Source organism: Aquarana catesbeiana, linkage group LG05 (genome assembly GCF_042186555.1).
Source record: "Aquarana catesbeiana isolate 2022-GZ linkage group LG05, ASM4218655v1, whole genome shotgun sequence".
In the NCBI taxonomy this organism is placed as follows: Eukaryota; Metazoa; Chordata; class Amphibia; order Anura; family Ranidae; genus Aquarana; species Aquarana catesbeiana.
In genome coordinates, this window is record NC_133328.1 from 26768629 (window position 1) to 26787056 (window position 18428).

An 18428-nucleotide genomic window follows, 5' to 3' on the forward strand; every position below is an offset into this window, starting at 1 on the left:
TATCAAAAGCATATATTGCCCCCATGGACCTTGAGAATAGCGTCCAAGCATGCCTTGATTGTCTCGCAAAGCAGCAGTGGCGGCTGGTGCTCAATATTTTTGGGGGGACGCAAACAAACTGAAAAATTCTGAAAAAGAAACCCATCGATTGCAGCCTCACTGTATTATCAAACGCAGTCACTGTGCCCATCAATTGGCACCACTGTGCTATCAAACGCAGCCACTGTGCCCATCAATTGCCGCCACTGTATCATCAAACACAGCCACTGTGCCTATCAAAGTCAGCCACTGTGCCATCAAACGCAGCCACTGTGCCCATCAATTGCCCCCACTGTATCATCAAACACAGCCACTGTGCCATCAAACACAGCCACTGTGCCATCAAACGCAGCCACTGTGCCCTATCAAATGCTGCCACTGTGCCCCATCAAATGCTCCCACTGTGCCATATCAAATGCTCCCACTGTGCCCCATCAAATGCTCCCACTGTGCCCCATCAAATGCTCCCACTGTGCCATATCAAATGCTGCCAGTGTGCCCCCTGCCCACTGTCTGCACTTACCCTGTCTCGGTAGGACACCTCCTTGATGTCTTCTCCCTTCCTTTCTTCCCGTCCTCTGCTATGATTGGACACCTGATAGGCGTCCAATCATAGCGCCTGTCGTTTCAGCCAATCAGGTGACAGGTAACAGATCCGAGCATCCTGATTGGCGGAGAGGCGGTATAGTGTTAGGAAAGCAAATATTCATTAGCTTTTCCAACACAGCTGAATGACCTGCGAGCGCCAAGCATGGCACTCTCAGGTCACCTTTTTTGACGCCTATTAGAGCCTATGGCTCTAATCAGGTGCTTCAAAAACATCCGACCTCCCCCCCCGCCGCTGTAATTCAGGCACCCGGTGCCCGAAAAGGGTCCGGGCGCCTGAATAGGGAGTGGCAGCGGCGCACATGGATAGATTCATACAATGCTTGAATCTATCTATTGGTGCTAGAGGGGGGTGGCAGGAGAGAGGGGGCGGTGCCCCTGCGCCCTTATGGACGCACCGCCACTGCAAAGCAGTACCAAAAATCATTAACATAAGCATAGACCTGTATCCTTAAAGTGGTTCTAAAGCCTTAACATTTTTACCTTAATGCATTCTTTGCATTAATGTAAAAAAAAAAAAAAAAATATTTAGGCATCAGCATCCCTCCCCCCCCCCCCACCCTTTACTTACCTGAGCCCTTGTTTGATCCAGCTCTGTGCATGTCTGCAGCTCTTCTCTTCACTCACTTCCAGGCCCCACATGCTTTGCTGGGGCAAATAGGGCCATTGGTTCCCAGTGCTGTCAATCAAAGCCAGTGATGAGGGAGAAGGGGGTGGAGCCAAGCAGCAAGAAGGGGGTGGAGCCAAGCAGCAGTGGGTCTCGGGAGCGAAGATGCATGAGTGCCCCCCCATGGGAAGCTGCTTGGACAGAGAGGAGGGGCCAGGAGCTCAATAGTCATCCAAAAAACAAAACAAATCACATGTCTACATTAGGGTTTCTTATCCACAAGGCTCTTCCAAGTGAGGGAGTTGTAGACTCACAGCGCCATAGGACAGCTGGATTCTTTACCACCAACTTCCTCCTGGCTCTCTCCAGTGAGCTTCTCCGGATCCAACTTGATCCTTGGTTTTCAGCTTGTGAATAGCACCCCCCCATCAAGGCCTAGCTGGGACCTCAAGTGGGGTACACACTATAAGAAATTCGGGTGATTGATTGTCCAATTTTCCTCGTTGTTTCACAGCAAATCGGAACCGATGAACGAAAATTTTCTTACGACAAAGGCTTTTTTTTTTGTTTATTTCTGATCATGCGCAGTCTTTCTTTTCTGATTTTTCTTGTTTGAAAACGGTACACATTAAACAAAAATTGTTCATTCTGTTCCCGTAAGAGAAAATTTTTGGAGTTTGTCCCTTCAGGAATTTTCGTGCGAAAATATGGAATCGGCTGTTGAATGTTGTGTACATGCCATACGAAAATCGTACGAAAATTCTTTGTACGAAAATGTTCGTCCAATTTTCTTATAGTGTGTACGAGCCTCCAGTGTTTTCCTCCACAGATCCTTTTCAGAAAGCTGCCCCAGGGGGACAGCCCATCTCCTCAGCCCTCTGACTATTTATGAGCTCTCCCTCCACCTACTGGGCACACCTGCTCAGGGATTGGCTAGAGTTCCATAAACATTCAGGCTGCCTGCCCTGCTCTTCCTCCCACTATGATTCTACACTTCTTTAATATACAGGGGAAAGTAAGAGAGCAGCATCCTGTGAGACACTGAGCAGACCTAAACAATCAACCCCTGCTCCACTAATTACAGAGGAGCTAAGCTAAATTTACCTACATAGGTATTTAGAGGACTACTTATGAAGGTAGAAGTTTTTGATCACAGACAAATCAACTTAGTAATAGCACCACATCCCTTAATAGGTTATATGTAGAAAGAGGGAACGGGATTTTTAAGGTGCAAATTTATTTGAAGAATAGTAACAACTATGTTGTACAAGATATTTTTTTATTTTAGAAAAATAAAAAAAATATTAAAAACACAACAATTGGCAAGTACAGATCAACAAGATGTTGTGGATACAGCATAAAAAGTTAAAATTCCCAATATGTTTCACCCATATATCGGGCTTCTTCAGGGGATGCTGTCCAGCTAGAGGTACGAGCCTTCTTGGTCTCTTGAAATATTGGTCAAATCACGAAAGGGTCACAGGTGTCTTAACTGCGTCCAGAGAACCATGTGCTAAAGGTGACCATAGGGGGCATTCAAGGACCGAAAAAACAAAGTTCTGCAGTGGACTCAAAGCCAAGGGACGAATGTTGTTTAAAATGGCCAGTACTTATTGATAGGACTGGCATTCAACGACAGCATGTGTATGTCCCTGGGTTCCAGCAGCCAAAGAAGGCTTGTGCCTCTAGCTGGACAGTATTCCCTGAAGAAGCCCGATATATGGGTGAAACATGTTGGGAATTCTATCTTTTTATGCTGTATCCACAAAATCGTGTTGATCTGTATTTGCCAATTGTTGTGTTTTTAATAATATTTTATTTTTTCTAAAATAAAAGATTCTTTTATACAACATAGTTGTTACTATTCTTCAAATTACTTATGAAGGTAAGCAATACTATATTTGATTTTTTGCATTGGGTTTATTGACACTTTTTTTATTATTATGGATTAAAACTCTATACTGTTTAAGAAAGTAGACTCCATACTACTAAACCTATTGTCTGCTGCCTGCAGATTGGAGCACGTGTCAGCTCAGCGAAAAGGCCGTTTGTGGGAACGGCATCAAAACACGAATGTTGGACTGCGTGAGGAGCGACGGCAAATCAGTCGATCTGAAGTTCTGTGAGGAGGTAGGTGTTTCTTCATCAGATGTCTGACTTTTCACTGACCGGAGTCCTTATAGTCATTGCAGATGGTTCCTTATAACTTCCAATTGCCTGTTCAGTCCAACTTCATTTTAAAGGCTGCGTCAGCCCTGGTTAACATTGGAGCGATTTGGCTCGCATGCCAACTCGCCGGCAGTGGCACCATCCGAATCGGTGCGACGCCGCAGTTTCTGTACTACTTTTGGCGACTTTGGGGTGCGATTTCCATTTCACTAGGGGGTAAATGGAAACCAGCAGAAACCCGCAAAGATGTCTCTGAAATCGCCCCCCAAAGTCGGGACTGACATGCGGGAATGAAATTGTGCGAGTTCAGCCGAACTCGCACAATTTCATTCCAGCTATCAGTGTGAACCTGGGCTCAAACTGGCAACTTTCTAGCAGAGATCTTTCACAGCAAAAGAAAGCTCTATTTGTGGGGTAAAAAGGACAGCAATTTCGTTTGGGTGCAACGTCGCACAACCGCGCAATTGTCAGTTAAAGTGACGCAGTGGCATAGTGGCAAAAAAAAATGGCCTGGTCATTAAGGGGCAAATCCTTCCAGGGCAGAAGTGGTTAAACAAATCCGAAATAACCAAAACAAAATTTCGGACAAAATTTGATTTTGAATAGTTTTCAAATTGAATTTGAATCGTTTTCAAATCGAATCGTTTTTGAATTCGGATGGTTTTCAAATCTAATTCGAATTCAAATTTCTGAGGAGAAAAAAATTAATAGAAAATAAAGGAACAAAATAGAATAGGATGGAATAGAAAATAATAGAATAGAAAATAAAAGAACATAAAATAATAGAGTAAAACAGAACAGAATAGAAAATAAAAGAATAGGATAGAAAACAATATAGTAAAACAGAAAAAAATAGAATAGAAAATAAAAGAACATAATAAAATAGAATAAAAAATAAAATAATAAAATAGAAAAGAATAAAACATAGAATAGTATTAAATAAAATAGAAAGAACATAACCACCTTCTGAAATTCGAATATCAAATAGAATAAATGGAATAGAAAATAATAGAAAAGAAAATAATTGAATAGAAAAAAATAGAATAGAAAACAAAGAATACAATAAAATAAAATAGAATATAATCTTCTTCTGGAATTCAAATTTTGAATATAATACATTCAAATTTGAATAGAATAGCTAAGAATAGAATAGAAAATAATAGGCTAGAATTTAAAAAAAACAATAGAATAGAACAGAAAGAATATAACCATTTCCCAAAATCCGAATAGAATAGACTAGGAAAAAAAAATAGAAAAGAATAGAGTAGAATAGAATGAATATAACCATCTTTCGAAATTCAATTTTGGAATAGAATAAATCCAAATTCGAATAGAAAAAAATAGATAAGATTATAGAATAGAAAGAATAGAATAAAATAGAATAAACAATAGAAAAGAATAGAAATAATATAACAATATCCCTTTTTTCCGAAATTTCAATTTCAAATAGAATAAATCTGAATTGGAATAGAATAGAAAAGAATAGAATATAATAGAAAAAAAAAAAACAATAGAACTGCAAATAAAAGAATAGAATAGAAAAAAAACATTAGAATAGAGTGGAATAGAAATAATATAACCATCTTCCAAAATTCAAATAAAATGAATTTGATTTCAAATGGAATTTGATTCAAATTTGAATGGAATTTAAATTCGAATTTGAATAAAAAAAAAGATTTTTTCGTTCTGCACATGTCTAACGGAATATACACGGTATATGGATGCTCAAGCATCTATGTTGCCAGTTGGGGAGTTTTTATGTAATATGAAGGGATTGGGTGATTGCTAGCTCTTTTGTTCCCATTATGCTGTATGTACCTTGGTACACACAAGTCACTCTCCGTATTCATCACTTCTAGGTTACTCTTTACAAATTAGAAAATGCTGGAGGTGGGCCGTATTGCCAGCCATCAGTATTTTTACTGGCAGCCAGTAAAAAAGAACTGTCACTTTTCTCCTGCCAGTAAATGCCAGTGACAGGAAAAGGTTGCCAGTTAAACATATGGCTCTGACGTTCAGCTCCAAGTGCCTGCTACAGTGTGTTCGGGCAGTGCTTGGGGGGCGGGCCTGATGGTGGGGGGCGGTGCCTGGGCGGGTCGTGTGATGTCATGGTGCAAGGGAGCTGAGTGGAGCAGCGGGAGCCCAGTGTTGCTAAGCTCCCACAGTATTTTTTACTGACAAAACATGGACAATTTACTGACAGAGCACTTTTTTTTTTTTTTATTGGCAACCTGAAAAACAACAGAACTGAAAAAAACCAAGATAACTGATGATTGGGATTATAATGGTGCCCATGACAAAGGAATATACATAGTTTATATAAAAATAGAATTTTTTTTACATGAAACAACAGCAAATAATGGATTCAATAAAAAGTTCAATAAAAACTTTTGGCAAAGCCTAGTACAAATAGTATTTGTAATCACCGGTATCCATATATAAGAAGTGAGCAATATTTGTTGTTGTATCCCAACATGTTTCGCCAACATCGGCTTCTTCAGGGGATTTCTACGGACCACCAGTTTTCATATGGCTCCAGTGATAAGATCACATACATAAGTCAATGGTAATAACTAATGATCTTTGACTTATGTAAGTGTTCTGATGTTCCATATACACTATATTGTCAAAAGCATTGGGACGCCTGCCTTTACATACACAAGAACTTTAATGGCATCCCAGTCTTTGTCCGTAGGGTTCAATATTGAGTTGGCCCACCCTTTGCAGCTATAACAGCTTCAACTCTTCTGGGAAGGCTGCCCACAAGGTTTAGGAGTGTATCTATGGGAATTTTTGACCATTCTTCCAGAAGCGCATTTGTGAGGTCAGGCACTGATGTTGGACAAGAAGGCCTGGCTCGAAGTCTGCGCTCTAATTCATCCCAAAGGTGTTTTATCGGATTGAAGTCAGGACTCTGTGCAGGCCAGTCAAGTTCCTCCACCCCAAACTTGCTCATCCATGTCTTTATGGACCTTGCTTTGTGCACTGGTGCGCAGTCATGTTGGAACTGGAAGGGGCCATCCCCAAACTGTTCCTACAAAGTTGTCCAAAATGTCTAAAATGTCTTGGTATGCTGAAGCCTTAAGAGTTTCCTTCACTGTAACTAAGGGGCCAAGCCAAACCCCTGAAAAACAACCCCACACCATAATCCCCCCTCCACCACATGAGTTGGACCAGTGCACAAGGCAATATCCATGTATTAATTTCTAGTGCTCTTAGGTAACACATTCATTTTCAACTTGTGTATTTGGTTGTTTGGCTTGCGTTGCTCTTTGGTAAAACGTATGCCCTTCATTACAGCTAGGACTGGAGAAGACATGGCAGATGAACATCTCCTGTGTGGTCGAATGTCCTCTAAATTGCCAACTCTCTGATTGGTCCCCTTGGTCAGCATGCTCTCAAGGCTGTGGATTGGCAGGTTGGTATTTATCTTAAACCTCAAAATGATTGGAGTAACTGAGTTTGGAAGTCTTGGGTACCGTTGCCATGGAAGAACTTATATTTCCATGTGCCTGCACTGTGCATATTCATCTATATCAATGATGGTCAACCTTGGCACCCCAGATGTTTTGGAACTGCGTTTCCCATGATGCTCATGCACTCCTACAGTGTAGTTGAGCATCATGAGAAATGTAGTTCCAAAACATCTGGGGTGCCAAGATTCACCATCACTGATCTATGTCAACCAAGATTCCATTGAACTTATGGCTTCTCCTGAGCCTGCTAAGATTTCTGACTTGTGCATATTTGTCTGTGTCAACCTTTTCTCATTGAAGGTTTCCTGGAACCTTAGGGTTCTTCCTGGGGTTGCTAGGGGTTCCTTGAGCAGTGGACACTAACATAAATAGTCACTTGAATGGTACACTGAACACCAATGCAAAGCTGGCCATAGATGGTTCAGATTCGAACCATGTATTGGCAGGCTGAATGTACCCAGGTTGATCGATCAATCAACTTGGGTACAACCAGCCTTTCGGATTTTACATGCGGCTATTGCAAGCAGCTATTATAGCCCCCCTGCTGGAAGAACACAATAGCTTCACCAGAGGGATTCCCACATTGACACTGACTGTGTTGATGAGAGAATCAAGCTATTTTCTTTCCTGCACACATGTGAGGCATCAAGGTGAACGTCAGATCATGAGCAGCAATTCAAGCACCACACCTCCTCTATAAATCTAAAGTGGTAACCTGTAAAGACTTTTAAAGCGCCGCCTATGGATAGTAAAATTGATTGTCAACGTTGCACGGGCGTGCGCAGTTTTAAAGTGTGACATGTTTGGTATCTATTTACTTGGCACAACGTCATCTTTTAGATTTTACAGTAAATTGGGTTATGTATTGTTTATAGAAGAAATGCTGGCTATCTGAGTGCCTTGATGCAATGACACTAAATAAAAAAAAAATGTGTTGATGTGCAAACAAAGTCTTTTTTTACCATAGAGCGTGTGATTACAGCATCACAAACCTTCTAATCCACATATGTGTTGAAATGTGTAAAGTGCCTCCATGCTGGTAAAATAAATATATAAAGTATTGTCGTGCAAACTCCAAAAAGTTCATACAAAATAAAATGGAATCGAAAAACTTCTTGTATCAAATATAGTGATCAAAATACATGCAAAAAACTAGATTTAAAGTGATCCAGTGATCAAAAGTGCTAAATGCACACACAAAAAGTGCCAAAAAATTAATATAAATAATATATATATATATATATATATATATATATATATATATATATATATATATATATATATATATATATATATATAAAATATATATTTGTCACTTATAATCATTGAATTTATATCACATGTAGCGCTGCACTCGTTTTTACACTAGTTTTTGATCAATCGATGTACTAGTGGCTATATTTCCCCTCTGAGCGCAATTTCTTCTTTTTTTTTTCATATGAGCATGTTAGAATGTATGGTAATCTGTTTCAGCAATCCTAAGCACTGAAAATGTGATCTCTATAACTGATCCAGTTGTGGTGAGATAGCTTTAACTCACAGTCTAGCAGCTTGACAGACAGCGGCTCAATCCAAATGATACTTGCAGATCATAAAAAAGCTTTAACCGTTTCCGGACCGTCCCACTCATATGAACTGCAGCAGGGCGCCCCTTCAGCATGAAGTATGTGATTTTGATATTAGGATCTGGGGGCGCGTGCGCGTCACCGGCGACCAGCCAATCAGTGGGTCCGGTGGACCCGATGTCTGCAGGGACCTGCCGATCGTTCCTGAGGCAGACAGAAAGATTAACAAGGCAGATCGTTGTTCTGTGACAGGAGAAGACAGAGATCTTGTGTTTCTGCTAAGCAAGAACACTAATCTCTGTCTTCTTACAATACAAGCCCCCACATTTAGAAAGCACTCATTTAACCCTTTGATCGCCCCTGACGTTAACCCCTTCTCTGCCAGTGACATGAGTACAGTTACAGTGCATATTATTTAGCACTGATAAAGGGGTGACCCGTCCATTAAGGGCGCACAGGCGCCGCCCCCCCCCCATCCGTCACTACCTCCTCTATCAGGACATCGGCGCATGGATTCCAATGCGGGGGGGGCTGTTTTTTTGAAGCATCGATTAGAGCCAGACAGCGCCAGGACAAGGTCATCTAGAGCCCAGGGCGAAGATGCCAAATTGCACCCCCCCCCAAGATGTATGAGCAAATGTTCTCCCCATCCCCCCCCCCCCCAAAAAAAAAATTGAGTTTGACCAGTCTGCATGTTTACTGTCTAGGCAGAAATTCCCCCTTCTCTCAGTTCAAATCTGCCCCCCCTGCTGAAAGCACAAATCTTTGCCTTCCCTCCATCCCCCTCACCTCACATCCTCTCTCTCTCTCAGTATACCTCCAGCACAAATACCCCACCACCTACCCCAAAAATTTCCCCCCTCCCCTAGCACAAATATTCTACTCCTCAAATTTCTCCTTCAAGCACAAATCCTCTCCCCATAACTCCAGATTCCCCCCTCCCAGCACAATTTCCACTCCCCCATCCTAGCACAAAATCTCCACAAATCACCATTCCTAGCACACATCTCCTAATCTCCCCTCCTAGAACAATTCTTACCCCATACCGCCCCCCAAATTCCCTCTCCCAATATAAATGTCCTCCCCCCAATCTCCTTGTGGTGCCCCCCCCCCCCCCACCTCACATAATACCACGGTGTGATCAGGGCAGCCGTCCCTCCTGCCCACCCCTTGTCCCGGCCCTGGAGCCAGAGGTTCTAAAAGGCTTCAATATAGGGTGGGCTCAGGTCGCAGAGAGTGTTTATTAAACGAATTCCCAGTACGCAAGAAAACCCCCCTTATCTAACTACGTACACAATATAATAGTCAATGAAACAAAGAGTGACCGAATCGAATGCTACGTAGTTTGACATAAGGGGGGTTTTCTTGCGTACTGGGAATTTGTTTCATAAACAGGATTACGCTATGCGCATTACCTTGTGTTTTATGACGTTTTTTTGGAGCCCATACACCGTTTGACCTCCTGGGATGGTGAGGATTCAGTGCCAACTGGTTGAGCAACACTTCTCTTAAGGCTGATTCATTAGAGTATTCTGGTGAGTTTAACCCCCTGGGGGAGTGTGCTCCACGAGGTGAAATCCGGAAGTCTGGTGGAAGGTGCACACTATGACAACCGTTGATGATCACCTATGATGTTTTGAACTGCTTCTTCTATCATCACTGCACATAAAGACTTGTGATGTGGTGTTGGCCACACGTTATTCATTTTAATATTAGCGCTGTTATAGTATCTGATCAATATAGTAACTGGACTGTTTTATTTTTATACTAATTTATATATATATATATATATATATATATATATATATATATATATATATATATATATATTATATATATATATATATATATATATATATATATATATATATATATATATATATATATATATATATGTATATATATATTTATTACATTACATACTCTTTTAGAATGATAATAATTGAGATATTTGCATTGCAGGAAAGATGATGCGGAAGAGAACTGTGATCCAGCCTTCTCAGGGGGATGGACGCCCGTGTCCTTCTCAGATGCAGCAGTCCAAGCCTTGCCCGGTGAAGCCGTGTTACCGATGGCAGTATGGACGCTGGTCCCTGTGTGCCGTGGAGGTATGGCACTTCTGAAATATTTCTTTACAGTCATCCATAAACCGAGTGGAGTGCAACTCTGCTCAAAGCCAATCATTAAGTAGAGTACACTTGTTATCCCAACCTCCAGCATTTGGACAGCTGTCTTGGATAATCTCCATAATTTCCCTAATGAATTTATTTCCTATGATTGCCAGCTCCATCTAGTGGTCATAGTGTGGTATTTTGCTGAAATACAGTGGAACCTCGGATTACGAGCATAATCCGTTCCAGGAGTATGATCGTAATCCAATGTACTCGCATATCAAAGCGAGTTTTTCCATTGAAGTCAATGGAAATGAAAATAATTTGTTCTGCATTGGCTTCAATGGGATGCAATACCGCATGCGGCCAGAGGCAGGGGGCGCCGTAGAGCCTCGGAAACGGCCGAAAAGGCCCGAGGGACACTTCGACTGACCTCGGAAAACCTCGGAAAGACTCCGTTCACGAGCCTTTCTGAGGTTTGCCGAGGTCAGCCGAGCATACGCAGTTTAAGAAGTTTGCGAGGAGGAAGGTAAAAATTCTTTATTGCAGAAGAGACATTGTAGGGTTCATTTACTAAAGACATTGAGCATTGTCTACTTCAGAAGAGAATTTTCACTTAGCTTAGTGAATGTGTTGAAAATTCACTTAGCAATAAATAAATAATCAAACCATGTCCAGGAAAAACGAAAAGCAAAAAAAAAAAAATAAATAAAATTTAAAAAAACATTCTTTGCTTGCACATGATATGATGATGGAAGTCAGCAAAGCATCACTCCATTCACTAACCTAATGGAAATCTCCCATGCAAAGTGAAAATGCTATTTGCTAAGTGAACAGCCTATTTGTCTGTAGTTAAATAACCCCAGTATGTCTCTTCTGCAATTAAAAAAAAAAAAAAACCTTCCTGCTTGAAAACTTTTAGCCCTCATGCACACAGGCTGTTAAAAAAACGTTATGAAAACGCCAGTATCTTTGCAGTGATTTTTTTAAACTTTTTTCAGCTTTTTTCAGCGTTTTTGCAATAGCGTTTTTTTTTTTTTTCAAATTTTTTTTTTTTTTTTTCAATGGATCAGAAACGCTAAAAAATGTTGGTGAATGACGTTTTTGAGCGTTTTTCATCGTTTTTCAGCGTTAGAGCGTTTTTACAGCTGAAAAACGTCTCTCAGAACCCACTGGTCCTGGGTTTTTTTTACAGCTTAAAAACGCCTATGCCACTTGCAGCTCAAAAACGCCTAGGTGGGCATGAAGCCATAGACTAACATAGACAGGCCTTTTTAAGCTGCAAAAAAAGCTCAAAAAAGCAGCTGTAAAAACGTCCGTGTGCATGAGGACTAACATTTAGGTTAAAGCTTTGCTTTAAAAGCAAGGGACAGTTATAGTAATGATTAGGCGCTCCCTCTAGTGGCTGATCTACAAATCCTCTACAATAACAAGAGCACAATAAATATTTTTTAAGGGTAAACACTGAAATAATGTAAATGTGTGCTAGTTGAAAACAAAATATACTGTCTATGTAATGTAAATAATATTGTTGGTGTTATTATTTATTTATTATAAGAAAAAAATGTGTCTAGTTTATAATTATAAATGTGTATTGGGCATTCTTATTTTTTCATTACGCACGCAGGCTCTGCTTCCTACTACAGCTGTGCAGTGACTGCATCTCACTACTCCTAGACATGTGCACTGCCGAAAAATCAGTTTGTTTTCATTTCATTTTTTTTTTTTTGTTTGTTTTTCGTGTCATTCGTTATGATCGAATTCGTAAATTTGAAACTTCGTAAATTTGAATGTTTGAAAATTCGTAAAATTCGAAAATGTGAAAATTTGAAAATTAAAGAATCCAAAAATAAGAAAGAAAATCCAAAAATTCAAAAGAATAACCTTACTAACTAATAATAACTATTAAATTATAGGTATTGGAATTTCCTTTCAAATTTGGCTGTTAGTGAAGGTAACAAATACAAATTTATCCGAAGTTACGAATTATCTGAAATAACGAATGCCGCATCTAAACAAATGGAACTGAAAAATTAATAACAATTATTAATAATAATTCAAAAAATGTATTATTATTGTTATTTATTAATTATTAATTAATTATTATAATAAATAATTTAATAAAATAAGTTCCTTTCGTTTAGATACGGCATTCATCATTTTGGATAATTTGTAACTTCGGATATACTCGTATTTGTTATGTTCACTAACAGCCAAATTTGAAAGTAAATTCCAATATCTATAATTTAATAGTTAGTCATAGTTAAGTTATTATTAGTTAGTTGTTATTTCAGATTTTGGATCTTCGGGTTTTTGGATTTCCGAATTTAGGAATTTCCAAATTTAGGAATTTCCGAATTTAGGAATTTCCGAATTTAGGAATTTCTGAATTTAGGAATTTTCTATTTTAGGAATTTTCTATTTTAGGAATTTTTGAAATTTAGGAATTTTCGAATATTCTCATTTACAAATATTCGGAAAAATTTGTTAAACGGGTTTTCGTTAATTCGGATATTTCCAAATGAACGAATTTGTCGAAATTTGTTAAAAACTAATTCGAAAACTAAACTAATTGTGCATGTCTAACTACTCCTCCTTCCCACAGCAAATTTACTGGTCATGTCTGACCTTATGGTCACCAGCTGCTGTGATCTCTCTGCAGCTGAACTTTTCCCTATTAAAATGCAGTAAGATGCAGTGGGCGGAGTGAAACACATTGGGGGCGTGGCCTGGCAGGGGGGTTCAGGCTGAGACTACCACTTGTCTATACACAGCAGCTCTTGTTCTGATGTGGGGCTCCCAGGATCTTCTACTCTTAGGCAGAGGGTGGGGATCTGGTGTCACACTGCACATCATAGAGTAGGGAGCTGAGTGTAATATGAGACCTGAGTCTACACAGTGAGTTTACACAGCTTCATAGGGTAACATGCACAGCTGATGCTGCCAATCCCCTGCTGTGTGTTGTGGGGGGGGGGGGGGGTTGTTTTGCGGGATTACATTCTGTTGGCATCTACTGCCAGAGGTAACAAATGCAAATAGCAGAGGAAGGAGAGAGCAGACATAAATCACACTAAGTGCTTTGGATTAGGGCAAATAAAGAATATAAAGTGTAAAAATAGGGAAATTACTGCACTAAACCAATGTGGTTAAAGCTGCTAACACCAAAACAAACAAAGTCCAAAATACTAAGAAGTGTGTCCAAAAAAAGTTGATTATGAAATCTTCTGTGAGGATGGAAATAATGCGACAGGATAGATGAAAACTGGCTGTAGGACTGTTGAAACAAAGGAATCTTCTAATGGAAAAATGTAGATGTATACTTTTACCAGACAAGGTGGACCCACTTGCCAGTGGCAGTGGGTCAATGGAACTCGTATTGACCTGAGGCCTGATGGTCAAAAAAGGGTACCCACTTGAATGCAACTGCAACACGGAAGGAAGTCACTCCGGACTCAACTGATCCACTTGTCGACAGGGATGGATCCGTGGAATACGATCTGGCCGGATATCCAACTCAGGCAATTCTCCAAGCCGGATGGGACTGCAGACCAATGATGGATGGAGATGGCGCTTCACTTGCTCCCCACATTGCTTTTAAACTTTTTATTCAGTGATCACTATTTTTGTACTCATCTACCTCGATGTTTGTACTTTTTTTAGATGAAAAAAAATCCCTTTTTGACCTGCACCATATGAAGCCCTTTTTTATTTGTTTATTTCAATCTCAGCTTGAATGAGAACATTTCTCCATCCATCATTGGTCTTTAAACAGGCCCTCTATTGGGCTGCAGTCCCATTCGGCTTGGAGAATTGCCCGAGTTGGATATCCAGCCAGATCGTATTCCACGGATCCATCCCTGTTGACAAGCGGATCAGTCGAGTCCGGAGTGACTATCTTCCGTGTTGCAGTTGCATTCGAGTGGGTACCCTTTTTGACCATCAGGCCTCAGGTCAATACGAGCTCGATTGACCCACTGCCGCTGGCAAGTGGGTCCACCTTGTCTGGTAAGAGTATACATCTACATTTTTCCATTAGAAGATTCCTTTGTTTCAACAGTCCTACAACCAGTTTTCATTTATCCTGTCGCATTATTACCATCCTCACAGAAGATTTCATAATCAACTTTTTTTGGACACACTTCTTAGGAAGTTCACTTTTTTTGGTGTTTATACCCTGTTTCCCCGAAAATAAGACCTAGCATGATTGTCGGCGATGGCTGCGATATAAGCCCTTCCCCCAAATAAGCCCTAGTTAAAGTCATTGTAGGTCTTATTTTTAGGGTAGGGCTTATTTTCGGGGAAACAGGGTAGGGCTTATTTGGGGGGTAAGGCTTATATTGCAGCCATCACTGACAATCACGCTAGGTCTTATTTTCGGGGAAACAGGGTAGTTGTTCTTTTATAGTTTGGACATTATTTTCATTGATTTCTTTTTTGTCAACGTAATTATCACATTCACACGATATAAGTTTATAACTTCACACAGATATATTATTTGTTGTATTTTCAGAGCTACACTCTGTTTTTCACAAATTATTATTATTATTATTATATAGGATTTATATAGCGCCAACAGTTTGCGCAGCGCTTTGCAATATGAGGGCAGACAGTACAGTTACAATACAAATCAATACAGGAGGGATCAGAGGGCCCTGCTCGTTCGAGCTTACAATCTAGAAGGGAGGGTCAAGTGGAAACAAAAGGTAATCACTGTGGGGGGGAGGGGGTGATGGAGAAAATGAAAATACAGTTGTTATGTGGGGGTGGGGGAGGCTTCTCTGAAGAGAAGGGATTTCAGGGATCGTCTAAAAGCTAATAGAGTAGGAGATAAGCGGATAGATTGGGGTAAGGCATTCCATAGGATTGGAGAGGCTCTGGTGAAGTCCTGGAGGCGAGCATGGGAGGAGGTGACGAGGGAGCTGGAGAGCAGGAGGTCTTGGGAGGAACGAAGAGAACAAGTAGGTTGGTATTTAGAGACTAGGCAAGTGATGTAGCTGGGGGCCAAATTGTGGATGGGTAAGTAGCAAATACACACTATAGAAGAATAGGCTTTGCTCATTTCTCATTTCAGAGGTTTACAACCACTTTATGGTGGAAAAATGGAAAATCTGAAAGATTGCCCGTTCAGAAGCAAAAAAGCTAAAAATGTTTTAGCTCTACGATTCAATTCCACATAGTGATGTTCAACCATGATAGAGTCTTTTTAGACAAGCAAACATTTGACTTGAACTCAACGTGAAGAGGCTCTCTTGTGTCTCTGGGATGGCCAATAATAAGAAAATATACCCAACTTTTATCTAATGCCGCACTCCACAGTTCTTATTCAGATCAACCCCCGGTATCTTCACATATATTTCATATATTCTGCAGCCCACACAGCCTGATTGCAATCACAGCACTCCATTCACCGGCGGAGCCCAATGAAGAATAACGTATATTGTGTAAGATAACCTTACACTTCAATATAATGCAAACCCCTCTAAGTGGCGGTAAGATGTATCAGCAGCAATCATGTGATTACCGCGTTCCCGCTAGATTCTGGAATAACAGACACGAGTCGTTGCTTAGCTGATTTGCAGGTAAAAGCATTTTTCCTGTCTGCCGGCGTGCATTACATTGTAATACAATCTGGAAATGGTATGTGAAATCCCACAGGCTCCTCGCCAGACCAAATACAACCGTACCGGGTTATTTCATCATATTATGTTCAATAAATGACAGACTAGTTCTAAAAAAATAAAATCAACCAAGGCACTGTAGACTGCAAAACGTCTGTTAGCATTTGTTAGGAGGAAGCCCATAGTCTTAAAGACACCCTGTCACTAATGTCAAGATTGCTTAGAATCGTGAATCGATGGCACTGGAGCCTTAAAGGCATTGTACACTTTCAAATGTGTTTATTATTTCACCAGGTATTAGTGTAGTTCTATTCCCTGTGTCCTTTGTTTGCCTTACTTGTAATGATGTGCTCACATGTTGCTGTTGCAGTTTGTGGTGTCATGACCGATCCCCTATGTCCATGTATTTATTCACCTGGCTTGTCCCTAATTGCTAAAGGGTCAGGCGACTTTTTTTTTCCAGGTCATGCAACATCCAACCCATGCCTCACCATTTCCTCTGTGTTAAAAAAACAAACCCCAAGTTCTTGAAGCACTCAAACTGAAAGTGAATAGGGGGGTGTATAGGAATAAAATTGACCGCCCGGCGCCCAGTGCAGCTGCCAATCACTTGAAAATGGAAAACAGGATATATGAAAACACAGGCAGCGCTCTATGGGAAAAAAGTCAAAAATATGTCCATATGTATATTCACATATAAAATTATGTACACCTTGGATTCAATTTAAAAAACACTATATAGCACATGGGTTGGAGCCCAACAATGTCCATAGGGCTATAAGTGTATACAGGAGTGTATATAGAAAAAATTAAAACTGTACACTAAAATAAGTGGAAGTTTTAAACACGTTACCACCATATATTCCTGAAGAGGAGGGGTTAACTGCCCTTGGAAGGTCCACTGTTGACAGAAAGGCATTCAAAGATGTAGGAAGAACGCTCTAGCTCCAATGTGACAAAGTGGGGTAGCAGGGAACTCCGCCTGTTGTCACAGGACCAATGGGTGTGGAGATGGAGAAGCGGAGGGATCAGAGCTGGCCTCTGTAGTCCTCAAACACAGCTTCCGACTAGGATGACATCCGTTGGGGATGTTGGACAGGGCTGGGCGTGCGCGAAGACGTGCAGGAACCTAATCAACGAAGGTGGACCGCAAGCCAAGGGTTGCCGTAGCTGACATGTTGCACGCGCCTGCGCTTTGTCACAGCTTAAATCTATCCCCTATTTTGTAGAAGCTAAAACTTTTGCGCAAGCCAATCAATATACGCTTTTTGAGGGGTTTTTTTTTGTTTTATTTTGACCAAAAATATGTAGAAGAATTCATATTGGCCTAAACTGATCAAGAAATTTGTTTTTTTTTGTTTTTGTTTTTTTAAATTGGGGATATTTATTATAGCAAAAAGTTAAAAATATTGAATTTTTTTCAAACTTGTCAGTCTTATTTTGTTTATAGCGCAAAAAAAACACCAAAAAGCTCTATTTGTGGGGAAAAAAAAAGTTATTTGTGTATGACGTCGCATGACCGCGCAATTGTCAGTTAAAGCGACACAGTGCCGTATCGCAAAAAATGGCCCGGTCATTAAGGGGGCAAATCCTTCCGGTCCTTAAGTGGTTTAAAAAAATATATATGCAGTATATCTATCTATCTATCTATCTATCTATCTATCTATCTATCTATCTATCTATCTATCTATCTATCTATCTATCTATCTATCTATCTATCTATCCTCACTTTATTAGGTACACCTGTTCAATTGCTTGGCAACACAAATTGATCAGCCAATCACATGGCAGCAACTCAATACATTTAGGCATCTCGACGTGGTGAAGACGACTTGCTGAAGTTCGAACCGAGCAGCAGAATGGGGAAGAAAGGGTATTTAGGTGACTATGAACATGGCATGGTTGTTGGTGCCAGACGGGGCTGGTCTGAGTATTTCAAAAACTGCTGATCTGCTGGGATTTACATGCACAACCATCTCTCGGGTTTACAGAAAATGGTCCGAAAAAGAGAACATTTGCCAAAAAGGGGGGGGGGGGCACTTTAGATGAGGTGCGTGGGGTAGAGCCAGACAAAACCATATACATATGTAAAAAATTGTATTCTTTATTAGACCAAAGATAGGGCATGGATCAACCCATATAAACGCATAATAGCACATTGGCATATAAAATACAAAGTATCAACATACATATTGAGGATAGTCACCAACATGACACAGAAAGTAAATAATATACAT

At 40.3% G+C, this 18428-nt stretch overlaps 1 protein-coding gene across 1 annotated transcript in view; it reads left to right on the plus strand.

The window, feature by feature from the left end:
• THSD7A (thrombospondin type 1 domain containing 7A) overlaps positions 1–18428 on the plus strand; it is a gene marked incomplete at its 5' end in the record, with an annotated part of 209493 nt that overhangs the window by 162112 nt on the left and 28953 nt on the right. Inside the window, 3 exon segments of the mRNA XM_073629537.1 lie at positions 3267–3382; positions 6722–6839; positions 10425–10570. Coding sequence (XP_073485638.1) covers positions 3267–3382; positions 6722–6839; positions 10425–10570 — 380 coding nt within the window.